Below are 26,731 nucleotides of genomic sequence, written 5' to 3' on the forward strand. Positions count from 1 at the left end.
GTGACCTATGTGTCAGCCCCAAGCAAGCCAGCCTTGGCACCAGAGCACATCAGCAGCTCCATCCAATGCGAGGACACCCGTTGGAGAATGGCAAACTGGCTCAGACCCCAAGCCTGCCACAACTTCCAACCCTGCTGGGAGGAGGTAGGAACAAGCAGCTAGGGCCCTGGAAGGCTTTCCATTCACTTGTGCTGAGTCCCCCAGAGGCCCTTACAACCCCATCCTGCTCTTCTCTGCTCTGGGTACACTGCTGTCTCCAAGCCTCCCTCTCCCACGTTTATGCCAGGTGTCTACACAGGGACAAGAATCTGTAGGGACTGGGTACCATGGCCAGGCACATGGTAGGCACATGTGAATAAGTAACATGACTGGCCTTGACCAAGGGGAATTGAGTTAACATGGGACTGGGAGTCTGGGGGTGGTTCTGGGGGTCAAGTGTGAGGGTGTGGGGTTCGGGGGCCAGTGCCTGATACTTTTATGTCCCTATCTACCCACCATGTGGGTGAACCCACTGTGTGCATTCAGCACCCATGCCTGGCACCTACTTCGTGCCCAGCTCCATACTGGGTACCAAGCTAAGCCAGAGGGAGTGCTTTTATCCCTTGAAGGGGCTGTATGTATACATCCCTGGGAAGGAAGAAGGAGAGACTGAGATTTCGATCACAGCCAACTAAACTTGGCCTGTTGAACCACAGGTGGTCCTTTTGTCCCTCCCGGTGCTTGGCTGATAGAGATGGATCCAGGTAAGCGCTGCAGCTGGGAGGCTGTGGGGTGAAGAAGGAAGGAGAGAGGTGCGGGCAGAGGTCATCAGCCGTATCTACTGCAGGCCAAGAACGTGTGTTTGTGTGAAGGCGGCAGAGGGTTCTAAAAGGAAAACAATCTCTTAGATTTTGTAGAACACTTGACAGTTTAGGAAACATGCTCATACATCCTTCATCTCACTAGGTCTTCAACCTCAAGAGTAAAACAGGGTGCTTCTCCCATCATACGCATGAGGCCCAGGGAAATTAGAGGCCATGCTCAGGATGAGGCTGTGGAGATGTGGAGGGCCTGGAGCCCAGAACTCAGCTCTTGGCAGCTGTGCCCTTGGCTCCCCTCAAAAGGAACAAAAGACTATCCTGGCCCTCAAGAAACAGCAATCTCATCGAGCAGGTGATTCCCACCAACGGAGCACTTCAGGATGCCCAGGACCCCTCTGACTGGTTGTTGCAGAATGAGTGAGCCCATTGGACCCACCGTAGCAAGCAGAGCAGCAGGATGGCCCAGTATAAGCATGCTTTCTGTAGGAAGGCACACAGAACAGAGCAAGAAAGATGTCCAAGTGGCAGGAGACATGAGCAAAAGCTAAGAGTTGGGACTAGAAGGTCATAAGCAGGAACCCACAAACAGCTGAGGGTCTGAGCAGAGATTGGGTGGGAAAAAGTAGGTTTTGGGGGAGGGGGTGCATGGGGAGGCAGGGTAAGGACTGTCTGGAGGTGGAAGCAGAAGAATCAGGATTTGCCACCGTGGAATGCCTCCCTTAGCATCATGGAATTTGGCCAAGGTTGAGAGGGCAGACAGCCCACAGGCTGGGGATGAGAACCCACACTCCTTGACTTCGCCCCACCCTGGAGGGCTCAGTCAGCTCTTGAGCAAACAGGGATGCACAACTGAGCTTTGTACTGACTTTCAATATATCTGTATCCATTGTTGAGAGAAGCAATGATGGTCAGGCAAGTGACCAAGTCTGAAGAGCCTTTGAGGGGCTTGGCGGTGGGGGTGGGGCAGGGTTTGGTGGCCACAAAATGGGGCCACAGGGACAGGACAGGTATCTCACTGCAGAACCAAATGACCAAAGCTACTTCTTTTTCTCCTTTCCTCTCCCACAGGTCCAAGGGTAGGAAAGCTCTCCAGCTGTCTCCGTATCTCCTCCCCGCTGCCATGTCCTCCAGACTTCCAGGCCCCTTCCTTGACCTTCAGGGAGCAGCCATGACCTTCCTGAAATGAAAAGTGGGGAGCAGGCTTGGCCATCAGCCCCATGGGCAGGCAGGCAGGGGCACCACAGTGCTCCTCCACCCCCTGCCGGCTGCAGCCTTCTCCTCGGCTCCTCTCCTGTTTTCCCATCTGTCTCTCCGGCTTCCTCACACTCCCTCCCTGTCTCAGCCTCTCTCCTGCTGCTTCCCCGCCTGTTCCATGCTTCTCTGCTTTCCTGGCTACCCCCACAGCCTCCCTGGATGGCTGGCTTGCTCCCAAACCCCAACCTCACTGCAGGACCCCAGTGACCTGCCTCTGCCAGAGAAGGGAGGCTGCCCACCCCCCTCCCCTCCTTGGCTCCCACCAGCAGACCCAGCTCCTAGGCCTGGAACTGGCCCCACCCCAAAGACAGTCATAGAAGGAAATGCGGGCAGGGTGCGAAGTGGCTGTTCGCAGGCATCACTGAGCCTGGACGAGGAAGGGGCTGCTCTGAAATGGTCACAGGAAGGCCCCGAGCCCTGGAGCCTGCCTCTTCCTTTCCCATGCCAAGCCTGGAGGCAGAAGCCATCTGGGGATAGGGGCATAGCCCCACCCCCACTCCCGCAGGGCTCCAGGCCCCCAATGCCCCAGCACCAGAAGCAAGGTGGTTGGTGTCTCTCTTCTCTTCCTTGGGCTTGTGGCAAGAGGCTAAGAAACTCCTCTGGCCTTGGGGCCTCAGGAATTGTTCCAGCAAAGACAGAAGGTTAAGCCACACTCTTTCTGGCCTCTTCTGGCTGAGGCAATAAAGCCTTGATTTTACTATTTTTATTCTTCCTGGTTTCTTGAGTCTAGCACCTGTTCAGGGACAGGCGTGGGCTCACACACGCTCCCACCGTCACACATACACAAGCACGTACATGCGCCGACATGTGTATATCTGCGTGCACAGCAGGCAGATGTGCGTACATCTGTGTACCCGTGCATGCGGTGGCACCCACCTGTGCACAGACAGGTAGAAATATTTGCATGTAAATGGAGCACACACCCGTGTACCGACACACACACACACACACACACACTCATATAGAGAACATGTACATCCTCACCTTGCCACCTACTTTGGGTCTCCTCCCACCCTCTAGCTACCCTCCTCCTCCTCCTCCTCCTCCTCCTCCTCCTCCTTCTCCTCCTTGGCTCCTGCATCTCCCCTAACCCTGCCTCTCGTCTCCTCCTTGCTCCTGGCCCTCAGTGAGCTCCTTTATAGCCGCCCCCAGCCCCACCCTCACTTGTGAGTAGTCAGCTTGCAGTTCCTAGCCTGGCAAAGTCTCGAATGACTCTGTAAGGGTTCCTGGGTGAGAAAAGGGAGAAGATGAGATAATTCTGCTCCTTAGTTACAGAAATAAACCAAGGTCCAGGGAGTAGGAGTCATTTCTTGGCTCAAGGAATGGAAATCAATGAATCTAGGTTCTTCCCCTTTTGTCTACTCAGTGCTCTGGCTTCATCACTTGCTGTCCCTGCCTCGAAGCCCTCCACCACCATCCCCTGCTAGTGCCTGGGAATCCAGAATCCTCTACAACAGAAGGTGGAGGGAAGGGGGAAGGAAGAGGAAAGTTGATCTCAGGCAAGACTGGCACTGACCTCTGACTCTAACACTGTTCATTTGGCTTTCCACAGGGACATGGCCATGGTGGTGGCCATCCCCCAGGACCCAGTGGGCACCCCCCGGCCATGGCCCAGGGCATGGTTCTGGAGGGAAACCACCCCCAGGGCCCTGTGGGCACCCCCCGGCCATGACCCAGGGCATGGTCCTGGAGGGAAAAATCCCCCAGGGCCCTGTGGGCACTGCCCTGGTCCACCTCACTAAGGAAGCAGAAGAAAGAGGACACAAGAATGGAGAGCCTGAGTTGGGTTGCCCTGCTGACCTGGCATGGAGCCTGAAGCAGAATCTTCTCTTCCTAATAAACAGCCTCCCAGAGGCCCTATTTTACTCTTAAAGAGCCTATCTTCCTTCATATCCAACTTGGTACCCAGGGGCCCTGGTGGTCCCTGAGTTCCCTAATTATAAAAATGAGCACCTAGCCAGGCATTCTCAGAAGCTTGACTCAGTGGTGCCCTTAGCACATGGTTGTATAAGACCACCGCTCCTTTCCTTTTCACCTCTGCCCTCTCCCATCAAACAGCCTCAACTGTGTCCTCATCACTTTAACCCTATCATATACACCAAGACCTGATGGGCCTCCCAAGGTTCCATCTAGATGCCTCACTCTACACATCAAAAGCCTTCAATAGATCCCTACTGTCCAGATGTATTTCTCACCATTCCCTAAAAAGACACTGAACTTTCCAGCCTCCTTAACTTTGCTTATTTCACCACCACCACCACCACCATCCCTTCCCCACCTCCAGCCAGCTTCCCTCCCATATTGAAGCTCCACCATCAATATGAAGCCTTCCCTAAAGCGCATTACGAAGAGAGAGGTCCTCTTCACTCTTCTCTGTAGCTTATATCAACCATCACATGGGCCTGACCACACCCTACCCAGTTGGCACCAGTTTATGGGCTGGCCTTTTATATTTCCAGCCAAACTGTAAGCTACTCAGACAGGCCCACCACTTCTACACCTACCTCTAGATTCTCCCACCTAGTGACCTATGCCTTGCGTAGAGTGACATTTGCACACAGTGTAAGGATACCTATATCCTCAATGCTTGTAGGTTCTGACTCTCTCCCCAGCCCCATTCCTCAGCCATGGCACCTCCCTGCACATTCAGCCAGCATGCTTGCTGTGAAACCCTTTCCAACCAAATCCCACATCTGGAACCCTCTCCACTCCCCAACTCCCAGGCCTCTCACATCACCCACATCTATTCTAGCCCTCTACCCGGGCCTGTCCCAGGCCCATCACCCCCTCCCCTCCCTCATAGCCATTCCCTGATGGTGGAGCAGCAAGTGTCTTAAAGTGAGTGGCTATTGGGTACCTCCGAGGCTTAAGTGGGGTGATTATAAGAAAAAGAGCTGCGAATTCTCTCTTCTCCCTCTCCCCACGCCGCATACTCCACACTTAAATAACAGAAGCCAGGCTCCAGGTCTGAGGGGTGCAAACCCAGGTCCAGGTCCAGGCAAATGTGAAGACGGACCCAACCTGAACAGTGCCTGGTCCCATTGGGGAGGAGGGGGTTGCTGAGCAAAGCCGAGAGAAATGTGGGACTTAAGTCGCCCGATCTCTCAACCCTTCGGCTTCCTGCACAGTGAAGTGCGGGTGTGGAAGTTTCTCCCTCTTTCCGGCTGGAAGAGTGCGTTTTAAGTAGCGATGCTCTCTGCACGGTGCCTGGAGTCGCGCTTCCTGGTCCCTTACGGGAAGATCGATGTCCCCCTGGGAACGGCCAATGTGCGGACTACAGCCAGCCGGCCGGACTCCTAACAGCAGCTCTCAGACCTGGCCTGGGTAGAGGGGCCCACCACTACCGGCCCCGGGGTCTTAAAGACAGCAAGTCTCCAGCGCTAGGCAGCCGCGCCGCAAGGAGCCTCTGTCCCCGCCCCCCGGTGCCGCGCCCATTGGCTGGGCTTCTTGTTGGCCCCGCCCAGCGATCTGTCCGACTGGCGCTGACGCATGCGCGGGAGCTCGCCGCCGCCACGGCTTCAGCACCAGCGCCCGGACAGCGGTGCCGCCCACGGGCATGGACGCCGGCAGCGGCAGCAGCAGCAGCGGTCCGGCTCCCGGCCCAGGTCCGGAAGGGGAGCAGCGGCCCAAGGGGGAGACTTTGGCCCCAGACGGCAGCTCCCCGGACAGGTAGGGCGGACCTCTCCGCAGACCCAGCTCGCAGACCTTCCCAACACCCCCGCCCCAAGTATCCCGGTAGCCGCCATATGTCTCCCTCATTCATTCCTCAGCCCCTCCCAGAGCCCCTTCCAGCGCCTCGGAGCTACCGGCCCCCTGGCCACGCCCTCATTCTGCTGGGTCAATTTTCTCCTCCCTGATACCCCCTACTGTCAGTCCCCATCGCCCTCACTGCCCGAATACCTGCCCCATCCACTGTTCCTACCTTACCTCTAGGGCCGGGGATTCCTCTGACCCTTCGGCCTCCTGAGCCCCTCCCTCTAGGCCCTGCCCCCGCATCTTCTCAGTAAGCCCCAAGCCCGCGGAGACCTTAGTCTGGGTTCCAGCATGTCAGTGTGCTTGAAGGTGCGCGTGTGGCATAGACGGGAGGATCCCCCAGGTGTGTGTCCTGGGGAGGGCAGACAGTCGCCGCCACGCTAGGAACTGTCTTTGTCCATCACCATCAGTCTCCAGTCTGCCTCCATAGCTGGCTGCACACGTGTCGGCTTGAGTCCCTGCGTGTGGCGACTACTGCGTGTGCCCCTGCGTGTGGCAAGGGTGGGCAGGCTCTGAGGCTCAGGCTGCGGTCAGTACCATCCCTGAAGGAGTCCCAGGCTGGCAGGACAAGAGGAGCACCTTCTCACTGAGGGCCCAGATCTCAGTACCTCTCCTCCACCTTCCTCCACCATATGTGTGAGGGAACAGCCCAGCCAGGTAGCAATATGGCGCAATTTCTGTGCCCTGCCTGGTCTGCCACCCTCAGAATCCCTCCTCTGACATGACACTGCCTCTCTCTCTCCTGCCTGGACTAAAATAAGGCATTCTCTGGGGGCAAAAAGCAGAGGTGGACATACACTGCCCCAGTTAAAATGTACGTTCTGCACCTCAGAGCAAAGAGGAGGCCCCACAAGTAGAGAAAAATGTTTTCTTCCCTTTACTGTTAACACATCAGCCTGGATAGATTTAGCCACCTTTCACTCTGAAAGGCACAGAGCTTTCTTCAAGGGAGTGAGACACAGGATGGATGTGTTCCCTGGACCAGGGAGCTGCCTGGAACTATTGCCTGACCAAAGAGCCACGGATGGACAGAGCAGGGACAGGACAGGCCAGGGTGGGGACCTGGGGCCAGGGGTATCCCTAGAAGGGGCTGGAGAGTCATTTGCTGCCTTGGATATTTCATCAAGGATAAGCCTTGTCTGGTCTGATCACTTCCCCTGCACATGGGGGTCATTCTTGGGCACAGGAACCACTTGTTCTCTTTCAGCAACTCCTTGGGACCTCTGGCCTCTCTCTGCATTTCTCCAGAGACCCTGGACACTAATCAGGCAAAGGGACACAGTTCAATTCAAGAAACACAAATATGTTCCTGCTGAGCTAAGTAGTACTCTGGAGTTAGATACACAGCGAATAAAACAGTGTGCTGTTTGCGTGTAAGCACACCCATGGTCCTTTACTAATTCATTGACTCCAGAGCAATTTGAAATAGTTCATTCACTGTGTTTTTAAAATTACCTTTTTATTTTCCTAGTGGCATGAACTTCTCCCTCATCTGCCTTGGCCACTCTGCGGGATCACATGGATGGCCATATGGCTATGTGTCTGTGGGCCTGGGGGTGCCGTTAATGCGCATGTACATTCACCTCTTATGATTCTCCCAAGTGGGGGCTGTGTGTGTGTGGGGGGGGGCTGTCAGCCAGGCCCTGGCTGCTTTAGCTTTGGCCTCTTGAGGAAGCCTGTGTCACCACTTTCCATCCCCCTGCCTGCCTGCCCCAGTCACTTGGGTTACAGGCCAGCCTAGGAGGTTGCTCACCCTTGTCAGAGCCGTGGAACTGAGGGGGTGAGAATGAATGCCTCTTGGGGCGGCAAGGCCAGGGGTGTTTAACCTGTATTACTACTAGGTCTCTGGAAAACCGAGGGCAGCGGGGCCTGGCAGGAGAAAGCTTTTATTCTCAGAAGAGGTTGGCTCTTCTCCTCGGGAGGGTTGAGACCAAGGCCCGGTTCTATAGCTAGAATGTGAAGGATTTCAAATTCTGCCACATGGGCAATGATGGGCACTGTCAAGAAGGATGAGATTTGGGAGCAGCTGATCTTAGGTCTCTGGAGAGGGATGAGAGGGGTTGAGAAGAAAGGGCTGGGGCCAGGGAGACCCCAGTAGAAGCAAACTAACAGTAGAGGCTAGAATCCCCCTGGAACAGAAGTCAGCTCAAGAACAGAGCAGGCTTATGAGCTTTGGCAGACTGGTTAAGGGGAAGTGCTCCCTTTCTCCTCCAGCACCCCCATAGTGCTAGCTACCCTTAATGGAAAAAACCAAAACAAAACATTCCAAGTGGGGCAGGGGGAGCCTGGCTCTAGGAAAAGCCCAGTACTCAGTGAGTGCTCTAAGGCCATGGGCAGCTGGACTAGACACCCTGGCTGCCCCACCCTCCTGAGCGCTGGAATGCAAGCTTTGCTCTAAGGAGGGAGACCAAGGGGCGCCTGGCTGGCTCAGTCAGTGGAACACGTGGCTCTTGATCTCGGGGTTGTGAGTTTGAGCCCCACATTGAGTGTAGAGATTACTTTAAAAAAAAATCTTGGGGCACCTGGGTGCCTGAGTCAGTTAAACATGCGACTATTGATCTCATCTCGGGTCTTGATCTCAGGGTCGTGAGTTCAAGGCCCATCTTGGGCTCCATACTGGGCATGGGAAGCCTGCTTAAAAAAAAATAAAAAATAAAAATTAAAAAATTAAGTCTTGGGATGCCTGTGTGGCTCAGTTAAGCATCCAACTCTTGATTTTGGCTCAGGTCATGATCTCAAGGTTATGAGATCAAGCCCTGCATGGGGCTCAGCACTGGGTGTGGAGCCTGCTTAAGATTCCCTCTCTCCCTCTGCCTCTGTCCCTCTCTCCCCATGATGCACGCGCGCTCTCTCTTTCTCAAAAAAATAAAATATAAAATAAAATCTTTAAAAAATAATAAATTAAGGGGAGACCAAGACTAATGGGTCATTTTCATGCCTTCAGGATAACCCAGACCAAGAGTGGTGCCCAACATGTGATAGGAGCTCAAAAGAGACCTGCAAGGGGCGCCTGGGTGGCTCAGTTGGTTAAGCATCTGCCTTTGGCTCAGGTCATGATTCCCAGGGTCCTGGGATCGAGGTCTGCATCAGGCTCCTTGCTCCGTGGGGAGCCTGCTTCTCCTTCTGCCTGCCTCTCTCTCTCTCTGTCAAATAAATAAATAAAATCTTAAAAAAAAAAAAAAGACCTGCAGAATAAAAACTTTAAAGAAGTAAATATCAACACTTATGCACATAAACCCAGGCCATTTATCCAGCTTCAGATGACAGAGCCGGGAGCCCACCTCCAGTGCTCCCCCATTTTGCCCTCGGCATGAAGGTCGTGCTTTCCCAGACTGCTATGCCAGCCAACCATCCTTCCGTGAGGAGGAGGAAGAGCTTGCCTCTTCTTCCCAGTTCCTCTACTTAGTCTCTGGGCAGAACCCAGTGTCCCTGGGCAATGTCTGCTTGTCACCAGGGCCAGGACTCTGGCCTCTCCCCGCTGTGGGAGTGCAGCAGGTGGGGCTGAAAGCCAGGGTTGGCTCGGCGTAAACCACACAGCTACACAAGTTCTGGCAGGCCAGGTGAGTCCGGTGAATGCGGGGAGGAGACAGGGCTCTGCCAGGGCTTCCCAGCCAAGAACCTCTCTGGGAACACCCCATAGCCATCTACTCCTGTCCCAAGTCTGGTGGTCCTGCCTCCCCCTGCACCCAGGAAGTGGGGCTGGGTCCATGTACTGAGTACGGCCCTCATGAGTAATTTTTTAAAAAATATTTCATTTATTTATTTGAGAGAGAGAGACAGAGATAGCAAGAGAGAGCATGAGTGGGGAGGAGAGGGAGAAGCGGGCTCCCCGATGAGCAGGGAGCCCGATGCGGGGCTTGATCCCAGGACCCCGGGATCATGACCTGAGCCGAAGGCAGATGCTTAACCAACCGAGCCACCCAGCGCCCCCATCATGAGTAATTTTGAAAGAAGAATCTATTGCTGACTCCGCCTTGGTAAGTTCTTTGGGGGTCCCAACTCCCTCTCCCAACTGTGCACACTCTTGCAAAGCAAACCTTCTGCCCCATGGCCCAAGGGCGGTGGAAAGGCAGCACTTGACTCTGCCAAACTTTCCCCGACTACCCCCACCCCTGTCAAAGTTGGGCCTTCCTCCAGGAAGCCCTCTGTGACTTCCTCTCTCACAGCACTCAACATGTTGGACTCTTGTCAACGTCTCCCACCTACTATGAGTGCCTAGAAGACAAAGATGGGCCTTATTCATCCAAGCACCACCATTAGCAGCTTGTCTAGGGCTCAGTATTCACTCAACAAACATTCCCCGGGACTCTTCTGAGTGCAAGGCACTGTTCAAGGCCCTCGGGCTACAGAGATGAGCAAAGGCACAAGACCCTGCTCTCCCAGAGCTCACATTCCATAGGAGAGGCAGGCAAGAAACATGACAACTGTATAATGTCCGGTTGCGTCAAATGCTGTGAATAAACATAAAGCAGGGTAGGGGGATAGAGAGCTGGCAGGTAGTTATTTAGAAAGGGTAGTCAGGGAAGGCTTCTCTAAGAAGGTAATAGTTGAACTGAGACTAAAGGGAGGCTGTGAGCCATGCAGTTATCTTGGGGAGGAGACCCCAAGCTGAGGGAGGAGAAAGTTCAAAGGCTCTAAGGTGGGAACAAGATTGTAGTAGGTGCTCAATGACTGTCTGCCAAGAGAATAAACAGGTGGCTGCAGCAGAAAGAGCACAGGACTGGGGCTCCTGGGTGGCTCGGTCGGTTAAGCATCTGCCTTCGGCTCAGGTCATGATCCCAGGGTTCTGAGATCCAGCCCCACATCGGGCTCCCTGCTCAACAGGGAGCCTGCTTCTCCCTCTCCCACGCCCTCTGCTTGTGTTCCCTCTCTCTCTGTCTCTCCCTCTGTCAAATAAATAAATAAAATCTTTAAAAAAATAAATAAATAAAATAAAATAAAATCTTAAGGGGCACCTGGGTGGCTCAGTCAGTTAAGCATCTGCCTTCAGCTCAGGTCATGATCCCAGGGTCCTGGGATGGAGCCCTACATTGGGCTCCTTGCTCAGTGGGGAGCCTGCTTCTCCCTCTGCCTGCCGCTCCCCCTGCTCATGCTCTCTCTCTCTGTTTCTCTCTCTCTCTCAAACAAATAAATAAAATCAGAAAGAAGAAAGAAAGAAAGAAAGAAAGAAAGAAAGAAAGAAAGAAAGAAAGAAAGAAAGAAAGAAAGAGTGCAGGACTGCAAGTCAGAATGTGTTTAAGGCCCAGCTCTTCTTATCTCCCTGAACCTATTTTCAAATATAGAACAAGGAAAGTATTTCCCCTGTAGGGTTTTGTGAGAAGTACACAAGATCATACACATAAAAGCACAGTGTCTGGCACGTAGCAGGCTGCCAATAATGTTTTTTGAGTGCATGCACAGGTGAGTGAATGAGACAAGCTACCCAAGAAGTAGGATGGGGATGGACAGCTAGAGGCTGCACCCTCTTCACCTCTCCCCCAGGACTAATAAGAACAACCCCAAGCCTCCGTCTCCTTGTCTCAGACTACTGAACAATGCTGGGGCATGGGGTAGCCCAACACCATCCCCCACCCCCATCACCCTTGTCTCCTCTCTCCCCAGGTCCCAGAGCAAGGCCCCTGAGGCAAGCCCAGAGAAAAGCTGCTGCCCCCACAGAGGCCCCTTGGAAGACCCTTCCAGTTCTTCAGGACCCCCACCAGCAACTTCCACCCTCCAGCCTGTGGGCGCGTCCAGCCCCTTGGCCCCTGCACACTTCACCTATCCCCGGGCACCACAGGAATACCGGGGGGACAGTTCCCTGCCAGGGCTTGGGGACCGGGCAGCTCTGTGCTCCCATGGCTCTAGCCTCAGCCCTTCTCCAGCCCCCTCACAGCGAGATGGGGCCTGGAAGCCGCCATCTGTGCAGCACCCTGTGGTCAGTGTCAGGTAAGGAAGGGTCCAGCAGCCTGCAAGCTTCCGTTGGAAGATGGGGCAGGGCTTAAAAGTGGGGTGAGCCCCCCGGGCTCTGGACTCCTCCATTAAGAGGCAGCCCAGGATGTCCCCTGCCTCTGATGGAGGAGGCAGCCTGGATGGAGGAGGAAGTAAGGGTTGGAGCTTGGGAGTAGAACAGCCTGAAAGGGCTAATACCATCTTGCCCTGTCCCCACACCCTACGTCCCACCCTACAAGATGGCTCTGACAAGCAAGTGTCTTTTCTTCTCTTCCACAGGCAGGAACGGACCTTCCGGATGCCAAAGAGGTAGGCCTGGGCCTCTGGCCCCCTTGGGGTGACTAGGTTGGTGCCGAGTCTGGCCCTACCACCCCTTCCTGGTGACTCCTAAGCTCACTGTGCCCTGCTACCACGCCCCACACCAGTTCCAGTGGCTTCTCTTCCTCTTTCCCAGCTATTCCCAGCTGATCGCCGAGTGGCCAGTGGCTGTGCTCCTGCTGTGTCTGGCTGTCACCCTCCTCTGCACCCTGGCTGCCCTGCTGGGGGACCAGCTGCCCGACTTCTCCAAGCCCTTGCTGGTAAGAGGCTAAGGGGAGGGACAGGGACGCCCGGACTGGCCACCTCATCTCAGTCTGGGGCAGAAAGTTGGAGCAACTCAGCTGGGGGTGGGATGGCAGTGGTGGGCTCTTGACCCCCAGAGCGAGTTGGGGAGATGGCACAGAGGTGACACTCTCGTCCAACAATCCAGAAAGGCAGGCTGGCCTTCCCCGCTCCAAGGACCCAAAGGGGCAGAGCCAAGAAGGGCCAGAAGGAGCACTCCTCCTTCTGCCCGCCTGATCTTCTCTGTTCCCCTCCCTGCAGGGCTTTGAGCCTCGAGACACAGACATTGGGCGCAAGCTAGTGGTCTGGAGAACACTGCAAGCCCTCACGGGCCCCAGGAAGCTGCTTTCTCTTTCCCCAGACCTTGAGCAGAACAGGTAGTGGGTTTCCATCTTTCCACTGTTGAAGGGAATGGGGGAAAGAGAGAGGGCATTGGGTGACCTCCCCAAATGCAGGTCAGAGGGACTTGCTGGGGTCTGCTGGGAAGTGGTGTCTGGCTTCCTCCGAGCCCCCACCCCTTGATGGTGCCTGGCATAGATTTTTCTCTCTACCTCAGCTCAAACGCCCACACCACTCTGAGCCCCACACCCTGGAGCAGTGCCCAGGAGGGCTTAGTCCGGCCTCGAAGGATGGTGGAGCCCCTGGAGGACAGAGGGCCGGAGAACTTCTTCTGTGGCCCGCCTGGTAAGCAGCAACCTGGCCAGTTCCTGCCTTTAATGGTAGTCCCCATCGTGCCTACTACAACAGGAGGGCGCAGGAGAACAAATCAGGGCAGACAGAAAGGAAGGAGGCCGGCTGGCCACGTTCAAGCCAAGGAAGTTGGGTTATAGTTGGGAGGCTGAGGTAGGACTCAGGTGCTCCAGCCACACAAAGTCAGGCTGGGTGGGGGCGGCGGGAGACCGGATCAGGCAGCCAGGCACAGGTCTCAGACTCCTGAGAATCTGAACCTCATATGGCCCTGGGTAAGCGTCTTCCCTCCAGTGGGCCCAGGACCTGATGCCAAAGAGCTGAACTCTGGGGTGTGTGTTGCAGAGAAGAGCTATGCACAGCTGGTGTTCATGTCCACCTCAGCGGGCAGCCTGTGGAACCTGCACGCCATCCATTCCATGTGTCGCATGGAACAGGACCAGGTGAACCGACTGGGGAGGTGCCAGGGGTTGGGAGGTTGGGGGTGGGGGGCGGGCCAGGAACATGAGGGACCTAATCCCCAGGAAATACAGCTAAGCCAGGACTGCCAGGGTGGACTGAGGAAGAGTACTCCTTGCTTAGAAAAGTATTCGAACCCCTGTTGAAAGGTTCCAGATTGGGGTAGGGAAAGAAGAGTCAGCTGTTTTTAGAAAAGCCAAACACAGCCAAGACAACAGAGACTATGCAGAGCCTGGGGATTTTCAAAAGGTCCTGAAAAGGAGTCTCAAGAGCTGTTGAGCAGGCCCCAGCCCAAGGCCCCCACCTCCATCAACCCAAGCAGTGCCAATCCAATCATGCTAATTGGAGAGCCATATACCATAACATCTGAAGAAAGGTTTGCTGCTAAAAACAGGGTAAACACCACTGAGTAGCCCAAGGCGCTCCCCACAAGTGTATCTCAAGTACCAACAGACCCTGGTTAGGAACGTGTGCCCTGGAGTCAGATTCCTGAATTCAAGGCCTGTTCTTTCTTTCTTTCTTTTTTTTTTTTTTTTAAGATTTTATTTATTTTTTATCTGAGAGAGAGAGACAGCAGGGGGAGGAGCAGAAGGAGAGGGACAAGGAGACTCCACGCTGAGCACAGAGCCCCACATGGGGCTGCATCCCATTATCCCGAGATAACAGCCTGAGCCAAGATCAAGAGTTGGGCACTCAGCCAAATGAACCACCCAGGTGCCGCAAGGCCAGTTCTAATACTCCCTAGCTGGGTGACTTGCAGGCACCTTTCTAAACTTCTCAGTGCCTCTGGCTTTGTATATAGAAAATGGGGCAAATAATGGTACTTTTCTCATAAGGATGTTGTGACAATTAAACAAGATAGAATTTACCATAAAGACTGGCAATAGAAATCTCTCAATAAATGTTGCTGTTGTCACCATGATCTCAGGCCCAAGGCCATACCGCCAGTTGGTAGCAAAACAGGGCCTCGCATCCCCAGGCCAGTGCCCTCCAGAGCTACACCAGCTGTTGTGATGTGTCATGTCAACAGCAGGTGGGAGAGAAAAGGAGGCATGAGGTCTGAAAAAGAAATAGCCCTGTCCCTAAGACGGTCTAAGCAGCCCAGTGGATAGAGGTAGGGGGCTAAGGTTTGGCACTGACCCTGACCCTGGAATGTTTTGGCCCCCACTTTTCCCACTGCTGGCTTCCAGTTCCCCGGACCCTTGACCCATCTGTGGCCGACACTGCCCCTTCCACTCCCAGCTGAGGCAGGGCAGAACTGGGGTGTGTGCTGCAGGGGCCCTTAGGGCAGGACCTCTCAGGCTGAGGCCTCGGGAAGCATTCCTGCGCCGCCCCCCCCCCCCCTTTGCTGGAGTGAAGACGTGGCCAGGAACCAAATGCAGATCTGAGACAAGCCTCAGCTGCTGGGCTGTCAGGATACCTCTCCGCCTCCGCCCTCGAGCCTGACGGGAGGTGAGAGGGCCCTGGACAGGGCCTGGGGAACCTGGGCCCCCGCCTTGCCCCTGAGCTCTCTCCTGCCCTGTGTGCCGTACAGATCCGCTCCCATAGCCACTTTGGGGCTCTGTGCCAGCGTACGGAAGCCAACAGGTGCTGCCCCAGCTGGTCCCTGGGCAACTATGTGGCCGTGCTCTCCAACCGCTCCTCCTGCCTGGACACTACTCAAGCCGATGCAGCCCGAACGCTGGCCCTTCTGCGGGCCTGCGCCATCTACTACCACCGCGGTGCCCTGGTGCCCTCCTGTCTGGGCCCCGGGCAGGACAAGCCCGCGCACTGCGCCCAGGTTCCCACCAAGTGCTCCCGGAGCAGCGCCGTCTACCAACTCCTCCACTTCGTGCTGGACAGGGACTTTCTGAGTCCCCAGACTGCTGACTACCAGGTGCCCTCCCTCAAGTACAGCCTGCTCTTCCTGCCCACTCCAAAGGGGGCCTCCATGATGGGCATCTACCTGGACCGCCTAGCCACGCCCTGGGGGCTCTCTGACAACTACACATCCATCACTGGCATGGACCTGGGCCTCAAGCAGGAGCTGCTGAGGCACTACCTGGCCCAGGACACCGTGTACCCTTTGCTGGCCCTGGCTGCCATCTTCCTCGGCATCGCCCTCTACCTGCGTTCCCTCTTCCTCACCCTCATGGTGCTGCTGGGGGTGCTGGGCTCCCTGCTGGTCGCCTTCTTCCTTTACCGAGTGGCCTTCCGCATGGCCTACTTCCCGTTCGTCAATCTGGCAGCCTTCGTCCTGCTCAGCAGCGTCTGCGCCAACCACACCCTCATCTTCTTCGACCTGTGGCGCCTCAGCAAGAGCCAGCTGCCGTCGGCGGGGCTGGCCCAGCGCGTGGGCCGCACCATGCACCACTTCGGCTACCTGCTGCTGGTCTCGGGCCTAACCACAGCCGCCGCCTTCTATGCCAGCTACCTGAGCCGCCTGCCGGCCGTGCGCTGCTTCGCCCTCTACCTGGGCACGGCCGTGCTGGCGCACCTGGCGCTCACGCTGGCCTGGCTGCCCTCCTCCGCCGTGCTCCACGAGCGCTACCTGGCGCGCGGCTGTGCGGCCCGGCCGCAGGGCCCGCGGGGCGGCAGTGCGCCCCGGCGACTGGCGCTGGCCCTGCACCGGCGGCTCCGCGGCCTGCGCAGGGCGGCGGCCGGCACGTCGCGCCTGCTCTTCCAGCGCCTCCTGCCCTGTGGGGTCATCAAGTTCCGCTACATCTGGATCTGCTGGTTCGCCGCGCTGGCGGCCGGGGGCGCCTACATCGCGGGCGTCAGCCCCCGCCTGCGGCTGCCCACCCTGCCACCGGCTCGCGGCCAGGTCTTCCGGCCTAGCCACCCCTTCGAGCGCTTCGACGCCGAGTACCGCCAGCAGTTCCTGTTCGAGCGGCTGCCTCAGGGCGAGGGCGGCCACATGCCCGTGGTTTTGGTGTGGGGCATCCTGCCCGTGGACACCGGCGACCCGCTGGACCCCCGCAGCGACAGCTCGCTGGTGAGCGACCCCGCCTTCTCGGCCGGGGGTCCCGAGGCCCAGCGCTGGCTGCTGGCCCTCTGCCATGGAGCTCGGAATCAGAGCTTCTTTGGAGCCCAGCCGGAGGGCTGGCCCACACTGTGCTTCGTGGAGGCCCTCCAGCGCTGGGTGCAGAGCCCCGCTTGTGGCCGCCTGGGGCCGGGCCTCTGCTGTGGCCACGCAGGTTTCCCTTGGGCACCGCAGCTTTTCCTGCACTGCCTCAAGATGATGGCTCTGGAGCAAGGCCCCAACAGCACCCGCGACCTAGGACCCCGCTTCAATGCCCACGGCAGCCTGGCCGCGCTGGTTCTGCAGTTCCAGACCAACTTCCAGTATAGTCCGGACTACAGCCAGGCCCACCGCTTCTACACTGAGGTCAGCCACTGGCTGGCGGCCGAGCTGGGCCGGGCACCCGCTGGCCTGCACCGGGGCTGGTTCACCAGCCATCTGGAGCTCTACAGCCTGCAGCACAGCCTGAGCACAGAACCTGCTGTGGTGCTGGGCCTGGCGCTGGCGCTGGCCTTCGCCACGCTGCTGCTGGGCACCTGGAACGTTCCGCTTAGCCTGTTCTCCGTGGCAGCTGTGGCGGGCACCGTCCTGCTCACCGTGGGGCTCCTGGTTCTCCTCGAATGGCAGCTCAACACTGCCGAAGCCCTCTTTCTCTCCGCCTCTGTGGGCCTCTCGGTGGACTTCACCGTCAACTACTGTATCTCCTATCACCTGTGCCCACACCCTGACCGCCTGAGCCGCGTGGCCTTCTCCCTGCGCCAGACCAGCTGTGCCACGGCAGTGGGGGCCGCCGCCCTGTTCGCGGCCGGTGTGCTCATGCTCCCCGCCACAGTGCTGCTCTACCGCAAGCTGGGCATCGTCCTGATGATGGTCAAGTGTGTCAGCTGCGGCTTTGCCAGCTTCTTCTTCCAATCTCTGTGCTGTTTCTTTGGGCCAGAGAAGAACTGTGGGCAGATCCTCTGGCCTTGTGCCCACCTGCCGTGGGACGCTGGAACCGGGGAGCCGAGTGGGGAGAAGGCAGGCCGCCCACGGGCAGGGCCGGTGGGAGGGGCGCCCGGATCCTGCTCGGAACAGTACGAGCTCCAGCCCCTGGCACGGCGCCGGAGCCCCAGCTTTGACACCAGCACGGCCACGAGCAAACTGTCCCACCGGCCCTCAGTGCTCTCTGAGGATCTCCAGCTGCACGATGGCCCCTGCTGCTCCCGGCCCGCACCGGCCCCTGCGTCCCCGAGGGAGCTGTTCCTGGACCACCAGGCCGTCTTCAGCCAGTGCCCAGCCCTGCAGACCTCCTCCCCCTATAAGCAGGCTGGCCCCAGCCCCAAGACCCAAAGCAGGCAGGACTCCCCAGGGCAGAAGGCTGAGCCTGTGCAGGCCTCACCAGAAGCGCCCGCCCACACTCCCAAAGCCAGGGCTGTGGAGCCTCCCGATTGCCTCTCCTCCTCAGCCAGCACCCTGGAGGGGCTCAGCGTCTCTGATGAGACCTGCCTGAGCACCTCGGAGCCCAGTGCCCGAGTACCAGATTCTGCGGGTGCCTCCCCAGACAACCTGGACGAAACTGAGCCAACAGTACCCGAGCGGGGCCAGCTGAATGGGAAGCGGGACACCCTGTGGCTGGCACTGAGGGAGACGGCATACGATCCATCACTGCCTGCCTCCCACCAGAGCAGCTCGTCCTGGAAGGGCCGTGGGGCCCCGGGGGATGGCAGCCCCGTGGTGCTGCCCAACAGCCAGCCAGACCTGCCAGATGTTTGGCTCCGCAGGCCCAGCACCCACACTTCCGGCTACAGTAGCTGAGGGAGGCCCGGGGAGGCCGGACTAGGGTGCAGAGCCTGCCAGAGGTGACGAGGCAGCCCCAGATGGAGCCTGATGGTGTCTCCCCACCTCAGCATGGAGAGGTTTCACCGCCCAGCTGTGGATTTTAAACCCTGCCACATGTGTCAGCCTTGATCCAGGCTGCCACTTACTCCCCACATCTGGAGGATTCAGTGGGACGGATCTTTGGAGTGAAAGGTCACAAGCTCATGTCCTGTGACTTGCTGAGCTCTCGTCTGCCCCGTGTAGTGCCAACCAGGACCTCTGGAAGAGGGAAGGCCAGATATGTAGCCCCAGGTATCAGGGGGAGGCTGACCTGGCCCCCACGCTATGTGGGCGTGAGGGGCCCAGTCCTTGGGACCCTGCACGGCGCCTCACCAACCAAAAGAGCCCTGGGGAACCTCAGCAGCCTCCGGGACCTCACACCTTTCAGGGGCTCTTTATCAGGACACTTCCTTCTCTTTGGGGAGCTTCTCTGGGCCAGAATTAGGCTGAGGCCTCTTTCCTGAATGGTGCTACACCCTCATACTCCCCAGTCTGACCAACAATTTGTCAAGGCTGGGCAAAGATGGCTGCTGGGAACGAAGCAGGGGGAGGAGGGCTGGTCGGTCCCAGAGTGTCTCTAAACCGCAGGATGGTCCCTCGTGGGGAGTTGCTCTGGCACAGAAAGAGTGCTCTCCCCTGTAAACAAACAATAAGAACCCTTTACATCCTGCATCTCTTCCTTTACACAATACTTAACTTGCACACCCATGTCTCCCTGGAATCTCACCATTTCACTCTGGGGTAGCCTGCAATTAGCCAGGTCCTTTTGCCCCCTGATTTATAGGTAAAGTCATTGAGAATAAGTAAGGTTAAGTGACTGACCCACAGTCACAGAGCTCATAAGTGTGGGAGCGGGCTTCCTGGCTCACTCCACCACTAGAACTCCCACTCTCCTGGCTACATGCCCCAGGGCATTGGCCTGTGGCTAACTTGCTGGTTCACCTTGCAGGTGTCTCTGAGGACACTCCCATCCTTCCCGTCTTCAGACCTCCATCTCCAGACAGAGCGATACTCTGAGCAAGCCCGCAGTTGTTCCAGCCCTGTGCTTCCCTCCAGATCCACTGAGAACCTACCGGCTCTGGGGCATCGTGGCTGAGCCAATTCCCAGGCTCAGGGGCATGCTTCTTCCATGGCCGCAGTGTGTGGAGAGCCCCTGCCAGGAGAGGCACGGAGGGCAGTAGAGAATTCAGCTAAGGCGGGAACTCAGGCCGGCCCTTTTTGGGAGTGTGTGAGTCCAAAATTGTTCCCCGGGTCAGGGTCCCCAGCTTCCTATGGACAAGTCTGTCTGGGGGCACTCAGGAGACCAAAAGGTGACTCCCTGTCCCCAAAGCAAAGAATCTCTCTGCAAGGTTTTGTGCCATGTGAGAGCTCCTGGCCCTTGGAGCAAATTTACTTGAATACTTACTCTCATGTGGAACCACAATGAGACAGAAGCATGGAAGGGAAACTGAACATCTGCCCTCGAGGAGCTCACGTGCTAGCTGGGGGAGCAGCTCGCACACATAAGCAGGCACGGATGGGTCACTGATGGCGCCATGACTGTCACCATTCATACTGCTAGAGGTCAAGTACCCGAGATCAGGTGACCAGAAAGGCTTCCCAGAGGGGAGACAACTTGAGCTGGGCTTCAGAAGTCCAAGTATCTCAGACTGGAAGGGACCTTAATGACCATTTATTCCAGCAGTTTTCAAACTTTGTAGCCTCAGGATCCTTTCTTCAAAGAATCCTTGTGTGAAAACACAGTATGTAAAACAGATAAAAAGCAGCTACTCTGGTGGGTGCTGAGTGGGGGGTGTACAGAGTCAGCTCAGCCTCCCTTTCTACTGTGTCTCTCGGGGCCCCCTCCAGCTCCTGGCAGCTCCACAGAATGTGGTATGAAAACCACTGATCCAGGCCGTTTTACAGATGAGTATCACAGAGGGGGATGGATTCTTCTAGGGCCAGACAGACAGCCTGTGATGGAGCTGGAGGCAAATCAAGAGGTGTTTTCGTTTTGTTTTTTTCCTATATTGTTGAGACCTACCTCCCACTGCAAGTAGCCCATGAGAAGTGGAGCAGAAACCCAAATGACACACAGGAGTTGTGGAAGAGAGAGAAGACCATGGGTGGGAATGACAGGATACATCGGCTCCTTTGCAAGATAAGAAAATCAAACCCATTTGACCCCTGACACCTGGAAGAGGAGGCAGGGACTAGACCTATCCTCTCGGAGGTCTGTGGGGACCACTCTATCCTCATGTCCAAGTGGAATTCCACCTCTCTGGCCTGGGGCTGCTCATCAGGGTCTTGGCTTCTCTACACCATGGACAATGCCCTTCTGTATCACACAGCCACGCCTTGAGAGCCCTGGCCTCATCTGGGACAATCAGCCAGAGGGAGGACAAGGTGAGCCCTTCCTCCTGAGCATGAGCAGAAGTCTGGCCTTGACTCAAAAGAGAGACCAGTGTCTTAGTTGCTTCTGAGCAGCTCACCAAGGCTCTTCTGCCTTGTATTGTAGAGGGGCAGCAGGGACCTGGACCAAAAGAACCTGCTCCTCCACATCCTCTTTTGTGTCTTGCAAAGGGAGACATGGTGTCTGGGACTGGAGCTTCAAAACTTTGCCTGAACACAACCACTGAAATGTCAGAATACGGAGCGGTGGGTAGGGTGGGCATCAGGGCTGTGGGCACAGCTGAGGATCCTACTCGGAGCTTTCTGGGTCCCATTCTTGCAGGCCACAGCCACAAAACCCTACAGGAAGGCAGATGAACCAGAGTAGCTGAGGTACTGACTGGATTTATTCTTTCTAACACTGGCGCCCAAAGACTGGAAGAACCCAGTGGTAATCTAAAACATCACCTCACAGCTAGAGTGGCCCATACCAACAGCAGGCAACCCACATGAATGGATAATCCAGCCTGCCTCTCCAGCCCCAACTTTGGAAAGCAGGATTTAAAGCATTTCCAATTTCCTGTGAGTTTCAGCAGACCTATTCACTTTATTATTATTACCGGTGGTTACAATGAGTATATGGCTTAGAAGCATGCTGCGGCAGGGGAAAACCAGCTAAAGCATTCGTGTTTGCTCTGAAAAATTCAAGAAAAGTTTTCTTAACACTGAGACACTTTAAAATGGAACTACACTGACACCCATCTGGGACTTAAGGTCATTTCTCCTATTTGTGCCACAGATCCTTGAACTCACACTCAGAGTATGAATAAGTGTGCTGTATGTTTTTAAACTGTAACTTGGTCTACTTTGTTACTACGGGAAAACCCATCCTTCCATGGCTGTGGCGCTTTGTTGAAAATGATAGAGACTGATTTGACTAGCACTCTTAGATTTTACTGGCACAAGGCATAAGTGATACCATGATATTTAGGCAATAGCCCAGCTTCAGCCTGATTCTGAAACTGACATCTCGCAAGAGATTTATAAGGTAAATTTCCTCGGCCCCGTCTAACTCATTCCATTCTTCTCCCATTGCATGACAGGACAGGGAGGCAGGTGAGAGGTATCAGGAAAGAAGATTCATTGGTTTACAACCTTCACCCATTTATCTGGAGAGTTTCTGATCTTTTCTTCTATGGTGGCCTTATCTCAGCCTTTGATAATACATGTAGGCAATGACAAGCTCTCTGACACCCCATCCCATCCATCAAGATTCCATTTGCTTGGGGATAGAAAAAACAGGCATTCCTCACCCTTTCCACCCACACCCTTGATCCCAGGGACAACTATAACTCAAGGTCTGGAGGTGTTTATGCTTAAGAGAAGAAATTGTAACTCAGTTCAATGGGAAGATGAGAAACAAAAGAAAGCCACTATGTGCTATATGTAAATGATTGGTTGTCCAAAGCCATTCTGTGCTGAAAAGCCCTGGAAGGACCTTGATAAAGTTATAATCATTATGAGGCCTCTGTGTGGTTATTCAGTTCTGTGCCTTCTTCATTTAAGAACTTAAATTCAAGAGTGAAAGGTTGATACAGGATGCATATTAACCACATTTGTTTGGACTGAAAGACAGTATCAGATTTTTCTGATAGAAAGTCAGTCTGGGGGCATCTGGGTAGTTCAGTCAGTTGAGCGTCCGACTCTTGATTTCTGCTGGGGTCATGATCTCGGGGTCATGGGATCGGCCCGCATAGGGCTCCATGGCCAGTGGGCAGTCTGCTTAAGACTTTTTCTCTCTCCCACTCCTTCTGCCCCTCCCCCTACTCTCTCTCTCTCTGTCTCTCTCTCTAAAATAAATAAATCTTTAAAAAAAAGAAAGCCAGTCTGATTTGGCTGATAGGTACAGAGGTCTAGCTTTGCACATAGGATATATGGCAGGCATTATCCAAAAATGGAATGATTTAAATCTGCAGCTCCATGGTTTGAACAAAAATACATTTAGAGTACATATGCAACTTCCCCTTTCAGACAAGATGGAGTAGCAGGGAACAGATTTGCCCTCCTTCCTGAAACAATCAACTAAACATAAAAACTGTGAAACAACAGTTTTCAAGATGGTGGACATCAGACAACAAAGGACAGTGATCCCTGAGAGACAAGAAACAAATGAGGTGAGCCCTATGATTGCCTCAGCTTATTGCTTGAGAGAGTTTCCAGGACATATTGCAGGGAGGGAGAACCCAGGCAGGGCCATGCAGGCTCCCTGAGCTGAGGAGATAGCTAGAGTTTGTGGCAATCCAAACTAAAGTGCTCAGAACAGAGTGCTGGTGAGAAAAAAGGTACGTAGAGAGAGAATTCTGGAGATCTGTAGAGCCCCCCACCCCTCAGCAGAGCACTACTCATCACGTAAATGTGAGGAAATTACTTGAGACTAAGGATAGAATCATCCAAAATGATTAGAACAGTAGCCAGTATTCATAGAGGACTGGAGTAGTGTCTGTTCCCATCAGCCAGACTGGAAAACTTCATAATTTATGAAGCATTGGTTGGAGTTCTCAGAAGGGTCTTGCCTTAGCAGTGGAGACACATTAGCCCCAGTTTTTTTCTTTTTTTAATTAGCCCTAGTTATTCATCCCATCTAATAAATTTTAAAAGCAAGACCTGAAGGGATCAAACTGTTTCTAAGTAATGTAACTGCATCTCAGAACAAACCTCAAGAATACTTACAGGAATACAAAAATAACCAGCACGCAAAAACACAAAATTTACAGTGTCTGAGGTCTAATAAAAAAATTACCTGTCATGCAAATAAGCAGAAAAATATGAACCATAGTGAGGAGGAAAACGAATTGACACCAACCCAGAACTGACACCGATGTGAGAATTAGCAAAGACATTATTATAGCTGTATTCCATATGTTCATATAGCTAAGTAGAGACTTGGAAGATATTTTTAAAAATACACAAATTGAACTTGCAGAGATGAAAATAACTGTCTGAGATGAAAAACCACTGGATGGAATTAACAATAGTTTAGACACTGCAGAAAAAACGATTGGTGAACTTGAAGACATGGCAATAGAAATTGTCCAAAATGAAACACCAAAAGAAAAGAATTTTAGAAATGAATAAAGAGGTACACAATATATAATAGGTGGAAAGTTGGTCCTTTACAAATACTTAAAATTATGAAGAAAGGTAGGCATCAGGTAAAAATGGATGAGAGGGCACACTGCTTTTGTTTTTGCTTAATTATCGGTAGAGGTATGTGAACAAAAAAAGAGCAGATTTTGCAAATGCTACTCCAGAGTCCGTCTTCCTTCCCCGTCTGTGTATGACTTTGCTCCTCTGATCATCCCCTCTCCCCCTGAAGTATCCTTTTCTTCTCCTCAGCTGGCTCATTCCCCTGAGCACATGTATCCACTAGCAGCTGCATCTTTGAGAAAACCCTGCCTTGACCCCCACAACCCACCTCCACAGTTACTGCCCAATTGCTCTACTCCATCCACAAAGTTCCTAATGTCTGCATCCGCCATCACTGCTTCTTCATCTCTCATGTACTCTTTAACCCACTCCAGTGTGGCTTCCACTCAGACCTACCTCTCGCCCACAATTCCTTTTGCTATATTTGCCAATGACTTCTTTACCAGTTATTTTCAATAGTTTACCACTCCCTCCTTCCACAGTTTACCACTTCCTCCTCCTCGGCTTCTAAAGCACCGCCCTTTGTTTGTTGTCTTCTCACCTCTCTGGCACCTCTTTATCAGGTTTCCTGGCTGGCACCCTATCACTGCAACTTCTAAAAGCTGCCATCCCTATCCGTGGCTCTCTGTACACTCTGTACACTTCCTCCCTTGCTGATCTCATCCAGTATCTCAGCTTTTTTTTTTTTTTTTTTTAAATACATCCATACACTGACTCTCAAGAGTAGATCTCCAACCCAGACTCTCCTCTGGGCTCAAAGCCCGTATTTCAAACTGTCTACTTGACGGCTCCACTTGAATGTCTGAGAGGCATTTCAAGTTTAACATGTTCCAAACTAAGCTCTGAATCTCCCAGCAACATAAAATAGTGACTCTATCCACACAGTTATTCAAGCCTGGGAATTCTCCTTAAGAGTTCCTTCTCGGGGTGCCTGGGTGGCTCAGCATTCAACTCTGGGTTTCAGCTGGAGTCATGATCTCAGGGGTTGTGAGATTGAGCCCCACTTTGGCTTTGGGCTCCACGCTCAGTGGGGAGTCTGCTTGGAGATTCTCTCCCTCTGCCCCTCCCCTCATTTGTGCTCTCTCTAAAATAAATAATCTTTTAGGGGCGCCTGGGTGGCTCAGTCCGTTAAGCATCTGCCTTCAGCTCAGGTCATGATCCCAGGGTCCTGGGATGGAGCCCTACATTGGGCTCTCTGCTCAGCAGGGAGCCTGCTTCTCCCTCTGCCTCTTCCCATCCCCGCCCTGCCACTCACCCTGCTTGTCCTCGCTTGTGCTCTCTCTCTCTCTCTCTGTCAAGTAAATAAATTTTTTTAAAAATCTTAAAATAATCTTTTTAAAAAAATTTTCCTTCTCCCTTTGCCCTCCTCCCACATCCAGTCCAACCCTGTCTGCCACGAGACAGTGGGTGGGGGCTGTTTTTAAAGAGGGAAGGTGAAGAGGTATGTTGACATATGGAATCTTCCCTTTTTCGGTAACTGTGCCTAGTTGTAGTAGCCCATTGGTCAGTTAGGACCTATGGAGATTTTGAGGTGGGTCACCTGTTGGGTCCATCTGTATTCAGCCAGGTGGTTGCTGTAGGCTCTTTCTGCACTCCATCACTCTAGCCTGTTTGCTTAAAAGCGGCCTCTACACTCTCAGTCCTACCAGCACCCTCATGGCCAAGCCAACATCTCTCATGTGAATCATTACAGTAGCCTCCCAACTACCACCCTAGTTTTGCCCTTACCCCCCTTCAATCCTTCATGAAGTACTCAGAATGAGCTTTTTAAAATATAAATTGAATAACACTCTCCCGCTCTAGTATTTCAATGACTTCCCATTACTCTTAAGATAAAATCTTAATCTCTTTAACTCTGGTCCGCAAAGCTTGCCATTTGACTTACTTCTGCAGCTTTATCTGTATCACTTTCCTCCCATCTCTCCTCCCATCTTTCATTCCCAGCTAGTCATACCAGCTTTGGGACTTTGCATTTTTCCTCTCTCCCCCATTGTTCATCTGAAAAACTCCCACTCACCTTTTTTTTTTTTTTTTTTAAGGATTTTATTTATTTGAGAGAGAGCGAGAGAGGGCACAAGCAGGGGGGAGCGGCAGAGGGAAATGGAAGCAGACTTCCCACTGAGCAGGGAGCCCCACGTGGGGCTCCATCCCAGGACCCTGGGATCATGACCTTAGCCGAAGGCAGACACTTAACTGACTGAGCCACCCAGGCTCCCCGAACTCCCATTCATCTTTCATTAATCAAACATCACCTTAGATGTCTTCCCTCACTATCCAATTTCAACTGTTTCCCCAATTTTCTTCTCATAGCACATTGTGCTTTTCCTTCATAGTTTTACTACAGTTGGTAAATATATATTTATTTGAGTTTTTTTCCCACTTAACTGAGATGTAACTAATAAGTTTGTGTGATTTTTTTTGTTTCCATTTTCTAGATTGTAAACTCCAGGAGGGCAGAGCCAAAGTCAGTTCAGACTTTGTTTGTTGCTCCGCCCCCATCTGTCCTCTTAGAAGAATGGTCTGGCACACAGCAGGTGCTCAATAAATATTTATTAAGTAAAATGAATGAGTGCCTTAAGTGCTTGAGAACCCTGCCCTGTTCTCTAGGAGTAACTCTGAATCTCTGCTTAAAATCTGGATAAGTGTGGGGGCACCTGGCTGTTCAGTTGGTAGAGGATGGGACTCCTGATCTCTCCGTTGTGAGTCCAAGCCCCTCGTTTGTCCTAGGTGAGGCCGTATTTCCGCCCACAGATCCTTTTTAAACCTCACCTGCTACTCTCCACCCTACCCATCCAAATACTTTTATGCTCTTGCC

General features: G+C 54.0%; 1 protein-coding gene and 1 long non-coding RNA gene across 3 annotated transcripts; both read left to right on the top strand.

Moving 5' to 3' along the window:
• On the top strand, positions 1–2,085 carry LOC116640271. Its single transcript, XR_004301008.1, has 3 exons — positions 1–144; positions 696–743; positions 1,869–2,085. It is a non-coding gene; the product is annotated as an uncharacterized LOC116640271 (long non-coding RNA).
• A 3,468-nt stretch (positions 2,086–5,553) lies between these two features.
• Positions 5,554–19,382, top strand: DISP2 (dispatched RND transporter family member 2). Of its 2 annotated transcripts, XR_004301030.1 has the most exons (9): positions 5,554–5,723; positions 11,409–11,732; positions 12,015–12,044; positions 12,190–12,313; positions 12,597–12,712; positions 12,892–13,019; positions 13,368–13,465; positions 15,016–18,591; positions 19,289–19,372. XR_004301030.1 is itself a non-coding variant. In XM_032417529.1 (8 exons), the coding sequence occupies exons 1-8, from the start codon at positions 5,611–5,613 to the stop codon at positions 18,274–18,276; spliced, it is 4,194 nt and encodes a 1,397-aa protein (XP_032273420.1). In that variant the 5' UTR covers positions 5,554–5,610; the 3' UTR covers positions 18,277–19,382. The 2 variants fall into 2 exon arrangements, 1 of the variants encoding a protein (XP_032273420.1); XM_032417529.1 differs by having other exon boundaries at positions 15,016–19,382.
• Positions 19,383–26,731: the final 7,349 nt, after the last annotated feature.

Source organism: Phoca vitulina, unplaced genomic scaffold (assembly GCF_004348235.1).
Source record: "Phoca vitulina isolate PV1807 unplaced genomic scaffold, GSC_HSeal_1.0 scaffold20, whole genome shotgun sequence".
Classification (NCBI taxonomy): domain Eukaryota; kingdom Metazoa; phylum Chordata; class Mammalia; order Carnivora; family Phocidae; genus Phoca; species Phoca vitulina.